Genomic DNA, 20,093 nt, shown 5'->3' with positions numbered 1-20,093 from the left:
GGTTGGCTGCGGGTCAGGGTCGCTCGCAGGCTCTCCGTGTGAGAGTGCACCCCAGTTGAAGGCGGCCTCCCGGCGCACAGCAACGTGTGCAGTGTTTCTCCCTTCCTCTGCTCCGAGCAGATGTGGTCCGCGGCTGGGCTCTGGCGCGCCCCTCGCTTCACAACCCATGAGGGGGCGCCGATGTCCAATCCAGAGCCGCAACCCTGGTCAAAGGGGAAGCCGCTCCAGCGTCAGGTCGCCTGGGGGATCGTCGGTTGGCGCCTGTGGCCTCTCCTCAACCCACTTGCAGGTGAGATCGTCCCCACCGCTGCAGCTAGGGATCGGGTCCAATCAGGGTCGCGCCGTGGCCTGGGGAACCACCGGTTGGCGCCTGCAGCCGTTCCTCAGACAACTCGCAGGTGGGTTCATCCGGCTCCTGTGTGGCTGTGATCGGGTCCGATCAGGGTCGCGCTGTGGTGCTATGGCCATGAGGTAGGCAGGGAGCCGTGGTCGGTGTTCTCCAGCCCGCATTGGAAGTGCACCGGTGATGTCCTGCGTTCAGCTCTTGAAAAGTTTTGTAAAATATTGGGGACTTTGCAGGTTTTAAGTTAAATTTTCAGAAGTCTGAAGCACTTCCATCGGAAGCATCCATAAAGAGACTTTGGGCTGCTGATTTCCCCTTACATTGGACAGATAGTACATTCCACTATCTGGCAATCCAGCTAGGGATGCAGACAGGGAATTTGTACTCAAAGAATGTGGCTGAGCTTTTTACTTTCTGCAGGCCAACAGCTGGAGGATTGGATGCATCTGCCAGTTTCTTTGATTGGTAGAATTAAAAAAAAAAAAAAGTTTGTTTCGTGTGCTAGTATTCCCCAGATGGCTGTACAACTTTCAGGTTCTTTCCCTTAGATTATTTAAAAAAAAAAAAAAAAACTTAGATTGCCTATATAGAATGTTATCTAAATTTTGCTGGACTGGGAAGAAGCCAAAAACGCATTATTCGTGGTTATTAGTTAATTGGCAGAATGAGGATCTGGGTTTTCCAGATTTAAACCTTTATAATTATGCATGTTTAATAAAACATTTAAATGATTGGGCTGCAGAATAGTCAGGATTATACAACAACTTCTCAGCCTATTTAGCCCCATGTCACTTGAATTATTTATTACAAGTTTCCTGTAAACAGTTTTCTGGGTTTCTGGAGCAGGAATTTAATCCTTAGACCTTTGTGGGAGGTGTGGAGATCCCTTATTCAGTGGTTGGGGGGGTGGGCCCAATCATTACAGATCAGCTACCAATTCGGGGGAACATGGCGTTTTCTTCTGGAATGGGCAATGCAGCTTTTGTTCGCTGGGAGGTGAAGGGGGTTGTTCTTTTGGAGCATATACTTGCACAAGGCAGCTCTGAGAACCCTGGAAAATCTTCAGGGACAAATAGGAATTGAGTGGGGGGGATAGATTCACATATTGTCAAATTAAGCATTCAGAGTTTAAGTAAGGAGGCCCTAAGGGCTCATGTGAGGGAACCTTTGAGGAAATTTCTCAGCTCTGTCCCAGAGGACAAACTGTCTATTTTGGCTATCCACAAGGCCTTTGTGTTGGCGGAGAAGAAAAACTCGATGACGTGAAAATTAGATGGGTGTCAGACCTGCGGCATAGTTTGCAGGAATGGAACCTATTATCTGTGATAAAAGAATTGTCCGACAGGTGGCGGCTAGTGCGTTTTTGAGAGAAACCCATTTCAGAATACTACACAGGGCATATTTTTCCCAACTCCAGCTATTCAAGGCGGAGGCACTGGATTCTCCACAGTGTATAAGGTCCCATGGACCAGAGTTCTTTTTTTTTTTTTTTCCCCAGTCAATCTGGTGTTGTCCTAGAGCACAGTACTTTTCGAATGTGGTAGTGACATTTTTGACTTGGACATCGAAGATACAACCGCCTGATGCCAGAGGCATTGGTATTGGATAGAGTGAAGTCTTTAGAAATGGGAGGAAAGGGAAGATATTCTTTGTTTATTAAGTTATAAATGTATATTGCAATCTTGGGTTTCTCGGGAACCTCTATCATATGGGAGTTAGAAGAAACGGATTCATCTACTGGCAACATGAGAGGCCAGGGATGCAAGATTGTCTCCTAAATGTAAACGGCGTTTTATACAAATATGGAACCATGTAAGCATGGCCTCATTGGGTAAACTGAGACCCCAAATAATATGAAAAGGTGGCACCCGGATGGAATGGTATATCGGAATGATAGGGATGGGTGGGTGCAGTGGTGTGCTGGTAAAAGGTTAACAGGCTCTCAAACAAAAAAAAAAACCTAAAACACCCAGATTGTCACTGCCCTTCCTTGCCTTGCTCAGCAGAAAGGGGACCCCCCCCCCCACCCCATGGTACATTCACCCTTTTACTATGCTTCCAACCACCCCTCCCCATGGCACATTCACCATTTTACTCTGCCGCCAATCCCCCATTGCACACTCACCTTACAAAAGTCTCTCAAGACCTATAAGACAATTCTACTGTACCATATAGTACTAATTTCTAGGAGTCGCACAACATGGGTGTACCTAGGAAAAGGCAGCACTGTAAACATTGCAGTGAGCAGAACATCAATACACTTATTGGGAAAACTAATGGATTAGTACTGATCATTCAATGCCTTTTTCACACATGAATATAGATAGAGCCAAGTATAGAAATAAGTATACAACAATTAAACTGAACTCCCAGGAAGCCAGACTCTGCATATAGTGCAACACCAAAGAATAAGAAATAAGTGATGCATGTCCCAATGTACTGTGCTAACTGTAAAGAAAGACGTAATGTTCAAAAACTGATACATTCCAATCACTACATTACAAATTAACAAAGACATAAAATGGAAAATAAGATGATTCCTTTTTATTGAACTGATTCATTTTTTGACTAGCTTTAATTTAGAGGCACCTTCCTCAGATCAGATTTTGGCTTCTGAAAAAGTCAAGTGTATTGAATTAGTCCAATGAAAAGGTATCACATTATTTTGTTTTTTTTTATTTAAATGTATTAACCTTTAAACTGAACTAACAGCACGACAACACTACTTCACCCTAAATTAAAATAAATTTATTTTCTCTACCTTTGTTGTCTGGCCGTTTAATTTTTCTAATCATGTACATGAGATAAAAGGGAGGGAAGGGGTGATGGTAGCCTTAAACAAAATTACCTTCAGATGTGGAAAATAAAAAAATAAAATAATCCTGTTTCGGAGGGCCCGGGAACAGTGGTCTGCTTGCCTCAGGGCACCAATATACGCAGACACAGGCATACTCTGGCAGCGGCAGCACTGTGGCACTTAGGCTTTGGACTAACTCCATGTGACAACTCCTGTACTGGATCTTTCTCTGGTAGTACTTTGTGCTTGCTTTGCAGCTACTTTAGCCTGCTCTGCTGCTGAACTTACCAATCAGACTGCAGCACAGCACGTGCAAGAAGCACTCCGAAACCACCCCTAGTCAAACTTCCCACTGAACTGTGCTGGCTTATTGGCTTTGAAATTCAAAGTACTCATGCTTACTTCCTCTCCCCTCCGCCCCCCCCCCCCCCCAGGCATATTGTAGTGTTGTGCCTGTGGGTGGATGGAGGAGGGAGGCATAAGTATTTTGAATTTCAAAGCAGACTGCTAAGATGTGTTATAAACGGAGGTACAGCTGTTTATATTAATAAGTGACACTTTTTATAGATCGTGAGCAGAAAACTGTTTAAAAACACACACACACAGCTGCTTAAACTTGTGAAATCACAGAAAGACAACTAACCAGACAGACTACAGGTCAGAGAGAACTGGTGAATCCTAGTCTAACGTCCTCACCTTTCAACCCTTCAATCTGCCCTATTCACAGGACATACTGGGAGGGGGGAATACTTACCACCACCACCCCAGGTTTTGAAACAATGTACTTCTCTCCCCTCCTGAGACTCCCTGGCATTAGCAAGGGCACACACTGTGTCCTATGGAGGCAGCAAGTTCCATCGAAATCCCCTGCAGCCTTCAGGTAAAACCAGTACACTTGTTAGTAAGCCTAGAAGTAATTTCATTCTTTGGTAGACCTGGGAGACGGAGAGATAGAAAACAAATCCTACAGTAGAAACAGCAGCACCTTAAACTCTGGGGATTCAGGAAAGCGTGTGAGAAGCAGAAGAGAGGGGAGGGAGGCAGAGCTGTCGCCCCTTCCTGTCATAGCCAGAGTCTCCCCTCCCCCTGGCCCGGGGCAGAAGATCATTGAAACTCTCTCTCTCTCCCTGCCTGTGGAGAGCAGGAGCTACTGTCAGTTCAGGTCCCCTCTAGAGCTACAGCTTTTTCCTGAGTCTTTTTTTATTGCCCTCTCTTTCAGAAACGCTTCCTTGACTGAGAAAACTTGGCCAAGGGCAGAGGCTACTGCAGGAAGGAAGCCAGAGAACTGAAGTTGAGGCAACGCAGGGTGGGGGTGTCCTCCCTCCCGTGTTGCCTTGGCTTAGGTTCTCTGGCTCTCTCAAGTTCTTCCTTCCTCCCTTTCATTGCAATGGACCGCCGCACCTGTGCAGGCACATATAAATTGATTTGTGCTACATCGCCTGCATACTCCTGTGCCGACTTAGTTGCGTTTGTTTATGTGAATTGCGAGCTCATGGTTCACATAAACAGTCGGGTCTAAGTCGGCGCAGGAGGAGGAAGTGACTTCCTCCCTCTTCTTCTTGCCATGGGAGCTGCTCTGGAGTGCTGAACAACCGGCTCGCAAAATTCATAGAATATTAACAACCGGCTCTTGGGAGCTGGTGTGAGCCGGCTCCAGCACACCACTGGGTGGGTGTGAGGAGGGGAAGGAGAGTAGCATGATTTTTTTCTCTGTTAATAGGAGGTTGTAAGAGTCCAGGCTTCTTATCTTTAAAAGGGGGTGGGGGGACTTATACTGAAATAGAAAAAAAAAGGTGGTTGAATTGTTCTATAGTTCTTTGTAATCGCTCATCATAAAAGAATTGTATCAGCAATGATCTGTATCTGTCATGGTCTGATTTGTGGTCTATTCTTTTGAATTGCCAATAAAAAGTGTTATTTAAAAATATATATGATCTTTATTATTGATAACTTTCGGCTGAGGAGTGTTGTGAAGTGTCTGTGTAAATGCATATCAGGCAGGAAATAATTTGATAACCAAGTGACTTTTTATGTCATACTGCCTTTTTTGGCCTGGCACATTCTTCCTCATCTGGGCAGTTAGCTCAGTAATTCGACTGTGGCACTATGAGCCTTCAGTCGCAACCTTGCCCTTTGTTTTTAGCCCCCAACTCCTTTGTAGACCATCCAGAACACCATCAGCCTTCAGGTGGGGGAAGTCATAGGCCAGCTTTCTCAGAAATCTGGTACATGTCGCAGGCATAGGATTTAGGGAGTGGCGTATGTCCCTCGATTTCTATGACTTTTTTTCTACTGGGACGCTTTGTTTGCCAATAAGGTAGTTCTTAACCTAAGAATCAAAGGGAATAAAGCTTTCCTCATCAAAGAGCTGGCCCCAAGTTGACAAGCCAAAAGATGTCCATCTCGAGAATGTTCCAGAAGAAAGACCAGGAGGAAAGAGTGGATTGCCAGAAATATAAGGTAGTTCTTAACCTGAGAATCAAAGGGAATAAAGCTTTCCTCATCAAAGAGCTGGCCCCAAGTTGACAAGCCAAAAGATGTCCATCTCGAGAATGTTCCAGAAGAAAGACCAGGAGGAAAGAGTGGATTGCCAGAAATAGGAGATAATTTAGAAAGAATTAAATCCAGATTCTTCCCCATGATGTTTATGCTTACTCCCAGTTGAAACATTTTCTTACTTCTGTTGCTATTAAGAGAAAATGTTGTGGGAAGACTCCTTTATTCAGGATCTTTGTGAGGATTCTAAAGGTACATAAGAACATAAGCACTGCCATACTGGGAAAAGACCAATGGTCCATCAAGCCCAGCATCCTGTCTCCGACAGCGGCCAATCCAGGCTTCAAGAACCCGGCAACCCCCCCCCACCCCCCCCCCCCCCCCCCACCCCCCAAAAAAAATTAATAATGTTCAATGGATTTTTCCCTCAGGAATCTGGCCAAACCCCCTTTAAACTCTGTAAGGCCAGCTACTTTCACTACGTTCTCCGGCAACGAGTTCCAGAGTCCAACTACATGCTGAGTAAAAAAAAAAAATAATAAATTTCTCCTGTTTGTTTTACATCTACCATATTGTAGCTTCATCTTGTGACCCCTGGTTCTATTGTTGTTTGAAAGTGTAAACAAATGCTTCACAAAGGGCCTTATCACATGTCTATGCCTTTCAACACAAGCAGTTGCGTTCCACCTTGGATCATCGTGTGCGCTGCCATAGTGAACTGGGGGTGACTGTGGGTGAGGATGACTGGTCTTTCCTGGAGAACGGGATAATGAAGGTGTCGATTTCGACCCCTCCCCCCCTTTAAGGAGAATGCAATTAAAGTGCTCTATAGATGGTATTTGACACCAGTTCGCCTTCACCACATGTTTCCTAGTGTATCTCCTCTATGTTGGTGTGGATGTGGCCAACGGGGACCCATGGGCCACATTTGGTGGTCTTGTTTCAAGGTGTGTGCCTTTTGGAAGGCTATTCAACACAAATTGCAGAGTTGGTTTTGTAGACCTGTTAAGTGGTCTCCAGAATACTTTTTATTTACAAAGAAACCACCTGGCCTTACCAAATCTCAGGCTTTGCTAACTAGACATGCTATGATTGCTGCACATTGGAAATCTCCCATGTTCCCCCCCCCCCCCCCCCCCCCCCCCAGTTAAATGGTTGAATAAACTTTGGTACATCTGTGAGATGGACAAACTTGGGGCAACTCGCTGTCATTCTATGGCCAAATGGGAGGCTATTTGGGAACCCTTTCTGACACATTGCTCCTGCTCTGATTGGGGGGGGGGGGGAGTGTTGTGTGTGGGGAAGGCTGGGGGGTGGTGGGTATTTCTTAAAAACCTTAAAAGTTTGAAGTTAAACTTGGTTGTTCTTTACATGCATTGAGTAAAGTTCCTGGGGGAAACTTTTCTTAGAGAGGTGGCAACTATTTAGTTTAGCATTCTAGTTCTTAGGCACTGCTTGCCTCCGTTGTATTTCCTTGTGTGTTTCTATTGATTGTATATTGTTCCTCAATGATCAATAAAGACTTCTAAAATTCACCCTTCCCTCCTCTCCCCTGGTTTCCCTGCTCCTTCTATCCCTTCCCCATCCTCCCCATTGTTTCTTATGTAGGTTTTCTGTTGTATTAGCTTAATTTTACTGCACTGGCTTCTGCCTCTTCGGTTTGCTGTAAGCCACATTGAGCCTGACGCTGTTGGGAAAATGTGGGGTATAAATGAGATAATAAAGAAATATTTTGAAAAAAGAAATCTTGTACGTATACACCCCAGGTCTGGCATTGAATGGTACTGCTGGGTTGTGGTTGACTCCCCCTTTTTTTTCCATGATCTGTGAATGCTGTATCTTCCATTCTGCCCATCTCACCAGAGGAAGTCAGGACGGAACCCATATCTCCAGAGTGGTAGCATGTAGCATGGTAGTTCCATTCTCTGCACATATGAAAACCAATGCAGGAAACCAGACATCAGTGTTGTTAGCTCTGCACGAATTTTATACTGAGCTTTGCATATTAACTTTTTTTTTTGCTATCCTTTCTCTTCTAACAGCCAATCTCCGTGTCTCCGCAGCAGATCCACAGCCTCCGCCAGCACTCCAGCACAGGGCCGCCTCCACTGCTTCTTGCACCCAGGGCCTCTGTACCTAGTGTCCAGATTCAGGGTCAGAGAATTATCCAACAGGGTCTGATACGTGTAGCCAATGTTCCAAATACTAGCCTACTCGTCAATATCCCACAGGTGAGCCCCTATATATGGGATGAGAGGAGGGAAATTTAGGAGCAGCCAAGCAAGAGTGGCATTATCTGGACCTGGATCATCTTGGGCTTTGACTCAAAGCAGGGATGAGCTCTTGGCCACAGGCTATGTAACTGGTAGCTCAGTAAGTAGTGCTTTTAGTGTATTTGTTAAGAGCTCAAGCACTCTGGATGCCTGCCTTTATGAAACAAGGTCTTAATTTTCCTACTTCATATCACTATCTGCACTCCCAGTGAATATGTAAATTTCTTGGCTATTCAAGACAAAAAAAAATTTTGAAACCATTTACTGATAGTCCAAATTACAGGAATTGCAGAATCATATGACAAAGTTGACAAATCCCACCTTCTATTTGTCTTACTAAAGCAGATATGTTTCTGTAAATTTTTTTTTCTTTTTACAGTGTGAATATGCACTTTGCTTTCTGTTCATATAGGCCTCTCCAACTTCAGTAAAAGGTACAAGTGTCACATCAGCACAGGCCAACACTGGCACAAACAGCATCTCCTCCATAGTCAATTCCAACGAGTCGCCAGCAAGCCGACAAGCTGCAGCAAAACTAGCATTGCGCAAACAGCTGGAGAAGACGCTGCTGGAGATTCCACCTCCCAAACCACCGGCCCCCGAGATGAATTTTCTGCCTAGTGCTGCCAATAATGAATTTATTTATCTGGTTGGATTAGAGGAAGTGGTACAGAATCTGCTGGAGACCCAAGGTGAGCCTCTTCTTCATTCACTTGGACACAAACACAGCTTTAAAGCCATGTTATGCTCCAAGTAATAAGAAGGAAGACTGCACTTTGGAGCATGTTTAGCTCCTCCTGTGCTGTTGAGGGCATGGAGAACTAGTGTCCATAGTTCTGTCTTGAGGTTCTTATGAGCTTTAGTGCTTGTTAAAAAGCTTTACGGAAAAATCCCTGGACACTGGCGTTCTCCATTTTTGCACAGCAGCATAGGTACAGTTTGTTAGTATGGCTGAGTGTAGCCCTTGCACTACATTTAGGCTAAAAAGGAGGAAATTGAGTCACCACACACATTTCAGTGTTTGACATCTCTGCCCCATATGATTCTGAATGGACAAGGAGAACAATAAGTTTTACATGACAGCTTTGGAATGACTTTTTACCCATCTCTTGAGTCTTTTCTTTCTCCTGTTAAGCAACTCCTGAGCTTTTCGGAAGGAGATAGGCATAGCATACTGCCATTGGCAGTTTCGCCAGGACTCGTCTGATGCTGGGATTTGGCTCATTACAGCAAGAATCTTAAGATTTAAATATTCTGTTCTCAAACATTAAAGAGCCCCACTAGGAGATATGCAGTAATGCACTTGTCTTGCTGGGAGAAGTAGGCAGCTTGCTTCCAAGCCTCTGGTTCATAGCACTTCTGGAAGTGAACCATGTAGGACTAAACAACTTAAGTCATTACAGTCAGTCATAACTGTTATCGCGAGAGTATCCATTTCCCCATTACAGCCCCAGTATAAGTCAGGACTGTGAGAAATAACGTTGATGTAGATGTTAGTGTGTACTGTGTTAGTTATTCCTATACAGCTTGTCCTATATCTTCTCCAAGCACCTGCAGCTCACCACATTCAAAAGCTGGACTGGCTGGATCTAGTATGACAGGTAGTCTAGAAGGGAAGGGAATAAGTTGGTCTTCCATGGAAAGATAAAATTAATGGCTATGATTATACTTAAATATACAAGAGTCACTCATTTACAGTGTCTTGTGCTTTTTAAGCAGTTCCTTTTCCTTTTATGTATTATTTTATTGTACACAGGAAGGGCGGTATATGAAGCTTTAAATAAACCATAAAATCTTTTGATGCATTATTTAACCCTGCAGGTAAAGTTTCCATTGCAGCATCCTCCAGCGAGCCTTTCTGCTGTGCCCAGTGTAAAACGGACTTCACCTGTCGCTGGAGGCAGGAGAAGAACGGCACCATTATGTGCGAGAACTGCATGACCTCAAATCAGAAGAAAGCATTAAAGGCAGAGCACACCAACCGGCTGAAGGCTGCTTTCGTGAAGGCACTGCAGCAGGAGCAGGAGATTGAGCAGAGAATACTGCAGCAAACAGCCTCTGCCGTGCAGAGCAAGCCAGAGCCCATAGTGCAACATCAGGCACTCAAACAGGTGGGAAGCTTCACAGGGCCTATCTCATCCCAAGAGCTGGGAGTTTAGGACAGGGATCGGTGGTTACTCAAGAGGACATGGATATTTTAGGTGCAGGCAACTGGTAGGCAAGATTTATTTAGTATGTGCAAATGTTGGTAACACCTGCCACAAAAAAAATTTGAATATTGAGTGAGCAGAGCTGGGGAGCACAACTAGAGCAAAGGAGCATGGTGGTGGTGGTTAAACCATTGTGGTGTTATCAGGCATTTGTCACACCAAGCAGAATATGTGCCCTAATGTTACGGATATTCAAATGTTGAGTGTTCTTGAGAAGGGCCACTGAGGTGTAGTACAAGACACACAGAGGCTTGTATATACTGTAAGATTGTTCCAGTGAAGCTTAAGGACAATTCATTACACTACACAAATAGCCTGTGAGATCCTATATGGTCTTATGATATCCTTTTATCAGAGCAGATATAAAGAAAGCAAGGGGGGGGAGGGTAGCAGATTTCTTAGCAGCTCCTTAGTAGGAAATTTTATCTCAGTTTTGACATTATGAAACACTCTGCCCGTAGACCTAGTTATGAAAGAACACCAATGTTCCACGAGAAGTCACAGAGGAAAGTGAAGAGTGGGAACAGAATTTTATTACTCCGATAATACTCAACTTATTTCTCTCCACCAATACTTTGTAATCCTAATTTCTATGTAAGCCGCATTGAACCTGCTTTGAGTGGGAAAGTGTGGGGTACAAATGTAATAAATAAATAAATCAGGCACTTTTGAAGACATAATTAAGATTGTCAGACACGTGCACCAAGACTCATGAAGAAGGCATGTTTCAGTGCCAAAACATGGTACCTTGGTGAGTCATGCTCTGTTAAAATTTGTAATCCATTTTGAGTGTCTTTGGTCTGTTTTGAAGATCCTAATTCTGTTCCCACTCCATGACTAGAATACTGCCACAGATGTAGTAGGGGACGGTTTGTCTTCCCTGAATTTACAGAAAAGACAGTTGGAAGAAGGGTGGGTTCTACAGATATTTGGCCTTTCAGCCTGAAGCTACTATGTAATGTTCATGTACTTGGTTCCGATAATTCTCTTTTGCTCTTGTTTTGTTTGGGGTATTGTACTAGACTCCTAACCAGCTGTCTCGAGGCACTCCCCGAGGAGTACTGCATGCTTTCAGCCAGTCACCCAAGCTGCAGAACACCACTGCAGCAGCACTTGTGAACAGGTCAGGTAAGCACACCGAGAGACCTGTGAACAAAGGCAACATCGCGGCCAACTGGAAGAAGGCCACCATCAGCCCAGGTGTGTGTATGAGGGGAGGCCTGCTCCTGCATCTCACTGCGCCAGCGTCTGTCTAGTTGGTGGAGGAGGGAGGATGTTTTTTTTCTATGTGCAGCAGTGGGCAGTACCTGCATTCTAGTCAGGAATGGCCCAGTGACTGAATCCTGCAGGTGTACCCCATTTTATGCCCCAATCCTCCAAATTTCTAGAGAGCACCCACCATTAAATTTTATTAATAGGGTTCTGGAAACAAACACATCAGACTGACAAGGCATTGTATATTTTTAAATTAAAAAGATTATAAATCAGCTTTGGTAATTTTCTGCATATTAAATAATATAAATGTATTTGGTTGTACTGTGGAATTGCCACAGATCTCAACAGCTGTGGTGCAGAATCTGCTTAGCCACCACAGAAATTAATTGTCTCTGTCCTAAGTATTACAGGGTGAAAGTTAAAAAAAATTTAAAAAAGAGGGCATGTTAGAAGGAAGACACCACAATGCAGTTGGTGCCTTCTCCACACATAAAGCCAGCTATTGTTTATATGGCTTATAACCTGGCTGACCTCTTCCTCTCCTTTCTGGTAGGTGGGACTCTAGCCTTTGTCAATCCCAGCTTATCAGTGCACAAATCTTCGGCGGTGGACCGTCAGCGTGAGTACCTGCTGGACATGATCCCACCACGGTCCATCACACAGTCTACCACATGGAAATGATAACATGAAAACAAACATGGAAAAAAAAAGTTGCCACCCCTCCCCTAACTTCCTTCCAAGAGGAAGACTTCTCACTTTCGCCAGTTGTTTTTCTACCACATCTCAGAGGGAGCTGGCTTTAACTTGCCTGCCTAATATGCCTTCAGCGAGGGACTCCACATGACCCCCACAATGGCAGAAGAAACCATATGAATCTGAATTTGTGTGATGTGGCGACGATGGAAGCGGTCTGAGAAAAAAATTAATGGCATTTCCCCCCTTTTCTTTTTTATCCCCTCCTTTTTTTTTTTTTTTTTTGAGGGAGGTGGGGTGTATTTTTTGCTTTTTAGTTTGTGGTTACTGGCACGGATGAGACATGCACAGGGCTCCTTGCCTGTATGTTTCAGGGCTGTACACTTAACATGGGGGAGAGGCAGCAGACGCCACATTCACAGCAGACCAATCAGAACTTCAAAAGTGTGTGGAGTGGAACTGAAGATGTGATTATTGATTTGGGGAGGGAAGAAAGGGTAATTGCCTGTCATCATAAGGCAAAACTGCAAATTTGGGGGAATATTTTTTTAATCAGGTTTGAACAAATAACAGTGATAAAGACATTTAAGCTAATTTTTCTACCTGGTCATGGATTTTGCTGGTTCTGAGTGCCAGTGGTGACACAGTGATGTTAACAAAGGCTGGCCCTGTCAGGCATGCTTTGAGCAAGCATGGTTTCAGCTCCTTCTAAAACAACTTCTGTTTTTTTAGCATAAGTTGCTCCACTTGGGCCATCTTTATCTGTGGCTGGTCTGTGATCATTTTTGGCAAAGTTACCAGTGCAACAAAAGACTACAACAAAAGAAACCACTTTAGTTTTGTTTAACCAATTAGTCTTTGGCCTTTTGGAAATATCCAATGCAAGTGTACCAGCAGCTAAAGCTGCAGGTGAGGATTGGAAGGGAGATGGAATGGGACCGGGCTGGGTGGGAAAGGAGGTAGCGTGATTGGAGAATGTTTCTTCTGTCTGTGATGGAGATGTGGGGTCTTCCTTCAAGTCTCTGTGCACATACCCTTAAGGGGCCAGAATGACAAATCAGCACTTCGTTACATTACCAGAACTCTCTTCTCCCTCGCCCACAGCTCCATGCACTTCTCCAGTGGTTTGGTGTAATGCAGAGTGGGCAGAGTCAGTCTGGGTAAGAGAAACATTCAATTTCCAGCCAAGGATCATGCATTATCAGCAGAAAGCTGTATGTTTATGCTCAGATTGCTGAGATCTTTTGAAACAGCTTTATGATCTGAGGCCTCAGGTTGGGGTCACATCGTAACGGAACTGCTGACAGTCTCCCAACTCCCCATTGAGATTGGTTTACAGACTTCTTTTGAAGAATATATTTTTTGATGTGTGCTGTCAATGAAGTTATTAACCCTTTCTTTCAGATGTTTCTTCACTGTGTCAGTACTTGTTACAAGTATTGGCAGATGCTTGTTTCTCCTCCTCCCCACCCACCCACACCATCTTGCCCAGAGGATGTCTGCTTATTAGCAAAGCACTGCTCCTGATTCTTGCACTGTTCCCTGGACAGCCATGGGTCAGATACCTTTATTTCAAATTCCTGTTTGTCCCCCTTCTCTGATTCAACCATCATGTTCTAATTTAAAAAAGGAAAAAAGTGTAAGAAAAACAGTTTCTTTCCTGTTGTGTGAGTATCGGTGCTTAGATCATTTTTGATATATTCAGTAGTTGTAGTTCTAGTTTTTACAAAATGTTTTTGTTTCCTTTCTTTAAAAAAAAAAAAAAAAAAAAACAACCTAGAATTTAAACTTGACCTTCTTTTTGAGTGTATGATAAGTTAGGTGGGATGAAAGGTGTTTTTTGTTTTTTTGTTTTGTTTTGTTTTGCTTTGTTTTTTCATTCCATGGGGCAGGGGAGGTGGGGAGGGAGAAGGGGTTAATGGGGGGGGGGGGGACCCTCCAGTGTAAGTGCATCTTGCACTGAGTAATAACGTATGCAAGTATTTCTGCTCTTGTGCAGAGAGCTGTCTTACATTATAACCCTCATGGATGTAACTAGCCATTTTTATTTAATGCCACGGGCCAAAATACATTTTTGAACAATAAGAATTATAATAAATGAAAAAAAAAACTCAACTTGTTTAGCTTTTGTGGATATTTTTTTTTAAGTGTGCAGTCCTGTTTGAGAAGTGTAAACAGCTTGAACTGTAGGACTGACTACAACTGTTCTTTTAGCCTTTACTTCTAGACACCAGAGAATGAAAGACTTAAGTGTTGTATTTGATTGAGATGCTTAAAAAAAAAAAAAAAAAGTATGTTGGCTAGCACACATGATCTTGAAGAATTGCAGAGCTATATAGTGGATATTAAGTCACAATTTCAGAAGACATTTCACATTTTGATTGAATACAAACCATGTTATAACTAGTCGTTGAGCCTGTTAAAACGGGCTATTGGGTCGCCACTGCCCCCTCCCACCGAGGTCGCCGCTGGCCCATCTCTTCACTATTCAACTTACATCTCCGGAGCAGGCAGATCAGCTGAGCTCACGTCGGCCTTCCTTCTCTGCCTGTGTCCCGCCCTCGTGTGACGTAACGTCGGCGAGGGCGGGACACAGGCAGGTAAGGAAGGCCAATGGCAGCTCAGCTGATCTGCCCTGCTGCGGAGATGTAAGTTGAATAGCGAAGAGACTGGAGGGGTGGCGGCGACTCCGGGGGGGAGGGGGGTACCAGTGGCGGCGACCTTGGGGGGGGGGGAGCAGTGGCGACCTCGGCGGTTCCCTCCCCTTCGCGCAGTTTCCCTCTCTGTCCCGCCCCCCACCCCACCCCTACCCCCGACATCACGTATTGACACAGGGGCGGGACAGAGAGGGAAGTCTACTGCGCATTTGCGAGTGAGTACGGTCACTCGCCGTTTATATGTTTGATAGGCTAATTCATAGATACTACAAACATAGATTTATGATTGTGTAGCCCACTGTTGAAAAAAACTTGATTCCTTTGGTGTATACCAAAATGTTGCAATAACAAACTGAGCAGCAAGCAGTAATTGTGATACCAGTGCTCTGTTGGATAGTGGAACCAGTGAATTCTCCCTAACAGACCCAATGAGGAAGTTGTACACATTGAGTTGGAAATTCTATAAATGGTGCTGAAAATTAGGCACCAATAAAAATCAGCGCTCAACCTTGTTCTATAAACGGTTCTCTAGAATGAGCGCACTTTATAGAATAGTGTTAAGCACCAAATTCTGTGCTTAGCTTTGGGCTCAAGGACCTAACGCCAACTGAACCAGGTGCAAGTGGGGCATGAATCTCCACTGTTCTATAACACTGTGTGTATCTTTTGTGAGTGCCCCTTCTATTACCCTTTTGAGTTGCGTTTCTTCCAAAATTCCATTTTCCTGCAACAAACAAATGCTATGAGCAGTATACCTTCTACTTTACAGTCAAGCACCTCAAGTTTTAAGCCCAAATCCTTGTTCAGTTGATATGCAGAGATATATATGTCATGTTTACTTGCAAGAAGATCTCTAAACTACTGAGAGCCTTTTTGGCTTGGCCTGTGAATGGGAAACACTTTCCTTCCATTACGTCACTAAAGGATCAGTCCAAACTAATGGGTTATGCCCATCTACCAGCAGATGGACATATCTTATATGCTGACTAGCTCAGCCAGTATTCTCTATCTCCAGCAGGTGGATGGGACTTCCTGTGCAGCTCTGTGACTTTGTGCTCTCCTAGCCTGTTAGGTTGAGGTGAGGTTGAGGAATTATTCTGCTCAGGTGTAAACCTAGTGGTTCTAGGTCCCTTCCTGCTCCCCCACTCACCACTTTCTGCTTCTGTTTCTTACCAACTAATTTTCTCCTACCTCTCTTTAAAAGTTTAAAAACACTATCTGAGTGATTCTTTCTATCGTTTGGGGAAGCTTTGGGCTTGTCTGTGCCCTTGAATTAAACAAACTGGCAGTATAAGTATTAGTACTTACAATGTCTGACCTAGTAAATCGTGTTCCCATTGGGGCAGTCGGCTTTCGCTGTTGGGCATGTGCACTCTGTGTGTAAAACTGACAAACTTGTCAGTTCAACTGAATTTGGGAACAGACTGCGGATAAAGGAGTACAGGATGATATTCTGCCGGCACGATTTTGATGGGCTTAGCCTTGGTAACCGTGAACAAACACGCTATGCTGCCTCAGCCATTTTGAATACAGAGTCCCCACTTACTTTGGTACTGCAAAAACTAGTTTACATTGGTCAGGGGGCTGCAGACTTTTGTATTGAAATGCTCCCTTCCTCACTCTAATCCTGAGGAACTAATAAAAACAAAAAAAGCCGAAAACTTTGAGAGAGATACATGGAGGAAGTTTCCTCTTCTCCCCAAGGTTCAAAAGAGGGGTTGTCTGCTTCAGAGCATTCTGTTTCTCAGCATTTGCCTGAATTTAGAAGTGCCTGGTGTAGAAGGAAACGATCCTACAAGTAGCTAGGTTGTTTCTTAAGGAGGAATTGCCTTTATATTCAAAACATTGGCAGTTTTAAATATTTCCTCCCCGACTGCTCAGTCTGCCTCCACATCTCCTATTATGGCTGTGACTGGAACCAAAAAGCCATCTAAGTTCTTGCATATTTGAGGCCATGTGGGAACTAATTATAGCTCAGTGAGACACCCCGACTCTAGTCTCAGGGTGGCAAGGGCAATTGCCACACTTTATCCTCTTGTACCAGCTGACTTGGAACAGTTCACTTTTTCAAAAGTAGATGCCCTAATCATGGCAGTTACTACTACTATTTAGCATTTTTACAGCACTACAAGGCGTACGCAGCGCTGCACAAACGTAGAAGAAAGTCCCTGCTCAAAGAGCTTACAATCTAATAGACAAAAAATAAAGTAAGCAAATCAATTAATGTGTACAGGAAGGAGGAGAGGAGGGTAGGTGGAGGCGAGTGGTTACGAGTCAAAAGCAATGTTAAAGAGGTGGGCTTTCAGTCTAGATTTAAAGGTGGCCAAAGATGGGGCAAGACGTAGGGGCACAGGAAGTTTATTCCAGGCGTAGGGTGCAGCGAGACAGAAGGCGCAAAGTCTGGAGTTGGCAGTAGTGGAGAAGGGAACAGATAAGAAGGATTTATCCATGGAGCGGACTGCACGGGAAGGGGTGTAGGGAAGGACGAGTGTGGAGAGATACTGGGGAGCAGCAGAGTGAGTACATTTATAGGTTAGTAGAAGAAGTTTGAACAGGATGCGAAAACGGAGAGGGAGCCAGTGAAGCGACTTGAGGAGAGGGGTAGTATGAGTAAAGCGACCCTGGCGGAAGACGAGATGGGCAGCAGAGTTTTGAACCGATTGGAGAGGGGAGAGGTGACTAAGTGGGAGGCCAGCAAGAAGCAGATTGCAGTAGTCTAAACAAGAGGTGACAAGGGTGTGGATGAGGGTTTTGGTAGAGTGCTCGGAAAGAAAGGGGCGGATTTTACGGATGTTGTAAAGAAACAACAGGTCTTGGCGATCTGCTGGATATGAGCAGAGAAGGAAAGAGAAGAGTCAAAGATGACCCCAAGGTTTCGAGCTGAGGAGACAGGGAGAATGAGAGAGCCATCAACAGAAATAGAAAACAGGGGGAGCGGGGAGGTGGGTTTGGCGGGGGGGGGGGGGGATGAGAAGCTCGGTTTTGGTCATATTTAATTTCAGGTGGCTTTGAGACATCCAGACAGCAATGTCAGACAAGCACGCTGAAACTTTGGTTTGGATGCAAGGTGAGATATCAGGGGTAGAAAGGTAGATTTGGGGGGAGTCAGCATAGAGATGGTAGGAAAAGCCATGGGATGAGATTAATGAACCAAGGGAAGAAGTGTAGATAGAAAAGAGGAGGGGACCAAGAACAGAATCCTGAGGTACGCCAACAGGCAGAGGGATAGAAGTAGAAAAGGATCCACCAGAGTGAACACTAAAGGTGCGGAGGGAGAGGTAGGAAGAGAACCAAGAAAGGACAGAGCCCTGGAATCCAAGTGAGGACAGGGTATCGAGAAGTATGCTGTGATCGACAGTGTCAAAAGCAGCGGAAAGATCAAGAAGAATGAGGATGGAATATTGGATTTAGCAAGTAATAGGTCATTGGAGACTTTAGTAAGCGCAATTTCGGTTGAATGGAGAGGGCGAAAACCAGATTGTAGCGGGTCAAGAATAGCATGTGAGGAGAGAAAATCAAGGCAGCGGTGGTGAACAGCACGCTCAAGTAATTTGGAGAGAAAAGGGAGGAGGGAGATGGGTCGGTAATTAGAGGGACAAGTAGGGTCAAGTGAAGGCTTCTTAAGGAGAGGTCACTAAATGGACTACTATTCCTGTAGAAGAAGGAACTGTACTTAAAGATGTGCATGATCACAAGCTCGAATCTTTAAAGCTTGCTTTTTAGGTGGCAGCACTAAATTCTCAGGCAGCAGTTTGTAGCTCCTTTGTTGCCAGAGCTTCGTTATCTTGGTTCCAGCAGTTGTCACCCTCTGATTTTATGCCTCCTTTAGAGGCAGGGTTATCCTACCTAGCAGATGCTTTGTATGACATTCTCGGAGCCTCAGCTGGCTGAAGCATTGAGCGGCTCATACAGAATCCAAATTGCATCTTGCTAGGTTACCATTCAGAGGCAAACTCCTCTTTGTGGTGGATCTTGAAAAGATTGTTAGATTTGGGGGATTCTTAAGTCCAGTATCTTCCTGAGGACAAGCCCAGGTCTCAATTTGGGACAGCTAAGGCTCGTTTCAGGGATGCCAAACGATACAGGCCAGGAAAATATGGAGCTTCTAATCAGAAACCACGTTTTTAACAACTTTGGTCTTCCTTTTGAGGGGGGGCAAAAAGTCTGTCAGCCTCTGCTAGAACCTCCCCCATCTGCTAATCCCTTACAATGACAGGGACGAGGTTCATGCCTTGTCACATACTATAGGGGGACGGCTTTCCCTCTTTTACAAGGAGTGGGCCAACATCACATCAGACCAGTGGGTTTTAGACATTTGTCAGGGTTACAAACTGGAGTTTTGCAGGCCAATCACAAATCTATACTTGGCTTACCCTTCTACCATGCCAAGCAAATGCCAGGCAATGCAGAGACTTTGCTGCCATTGTTACATCTCTGCACAATTCAGCCCATCCCTCAAAGGGGAAAAGGATTGAGAAGGTATTTCATCTATTGTGCCAAAGAAATGGGGAATCCTTTCATCCAGTTTTGGATCTCAAGGGAGTCAACAAATGCCTCAAGAATACTTCAGAATGGAAACTCATATGTTATAGCCTCAGTCTAGCTGGGAGGCCTCACCTTTTTGGATCTAAAAGAGGCTTTTCCATATTCTGTTTTGGCCTTCTCACAAAAAGCTTCTCCGGTTTGCAATCTTACTGAATCATTTTCAATTCATAGCCATGCCATTAGGGCTGGCAACTGCTCCCCACACCTTTTCTAAAGTCATGATAGTCGTGGCTGCTTGCCTTCACAAACGGGGGATCCAGGTCCACTCTTACCTGGACGATTGGCTCATTTGGGCCCCATCATATCAGCATACAGCCATGGTAATATCTCTTCTGAATTCTCTAGGTTGGGTGGTGAACCACAGCAAAAGTCATTTAATTTTGACTCAAACACTCGAGTATCCGATTGTCCAGTTTGATACGAAAGAAGGGAGAGTCTTTCTACCTCTGTCTCATCAGCTGAAGCTGCAACATCAAATTGTAAATATTCTATCCCTTCGCTACCCAAGGGCTTGGAAATATGTTAGCCACGCTGGAATATTCTCCCTTGGGCCAAGTTACATATGACACATCTTCAGTTTTCTGTTGAGTCTGTGGTCACCGGTCTCTGAGAATTTCGACAAGTTAGTACCTTGGAAAACTCAGGCCAAGATGAGTTTGGACTGGTGACTCCATGCTCTGAACATTCAGGCGGGGCTTCCATTACACACACTCAATTGGTGTGTACTAGTTCAGATGCCAGCCTGATGGGCTGGGGAGCCCATTGTCTTCATCAAACAGCACAGGACCAGTAGATAAAGGTGGAGGCAGCTTGGTCCATCAACAGGTTAGAGCTCCGAGCAGTTTGGAAAGCTCTACTGCCCTT

General features: G+C 44.6%; 1 protein-coding gene across 5 annotated transcripts in view; it reads left to right on the top strand.

Moving 5' to 3' along the window:
• Positions 1-13,913, top strand: part of GATAD2A (GATA zinc finger domain containing 2A) — a 268,656-nt gene extending 254,743 nt beyond the window's left edge. For all 5 annotated transcript variants that reach the window (XM_030218021.1, XM_030218023.1, XM_030218020.1 and 2 more), the window contains exons 7-11: positions 7,679-7,867; positions 8,322-8,601; positions 9,731-10,020; positions 11,142-11,319; positions 11,888-13,913. In XM_030218021.1, the coding sequence (XP_030073881.1) occupies positions 7,679-7,867; positions 8,322-8,601; positions 9,731-10,020; positions 11,142-11,319; positions 11,888-12,015 (1,065 nt within the window). In that variant the 3' untranslated portion in view covers positions 12,016-13,913. The remainder of the gene's footprint in view (positions 1-7,678; positions 7,868-8,321; positions 8,602-9,730; positions 10,021-11,141; positions 11,320-11,887) is intronic.
• Positions 13,914-20,093: the final 6,180 nt, after the last annotated feature.

This window comes from Microcaecilia unicolor, chromosome 11 (assembly GCF_901765095.1).
Source record: "Microcaecilia unicolor chromosome 11, aMicUni1.1, whole genome shotgun sequence".
Lineage (NCBI taxonomy): Eukaryota > Metazoa > Chordata > Amphibia > Gymnophiona > Siphonopidae > Microcaecilia > Microcaecilia unicolor.
This window is presented reverse-complemented; position numbering and strand designations above follow the sequence as displayed.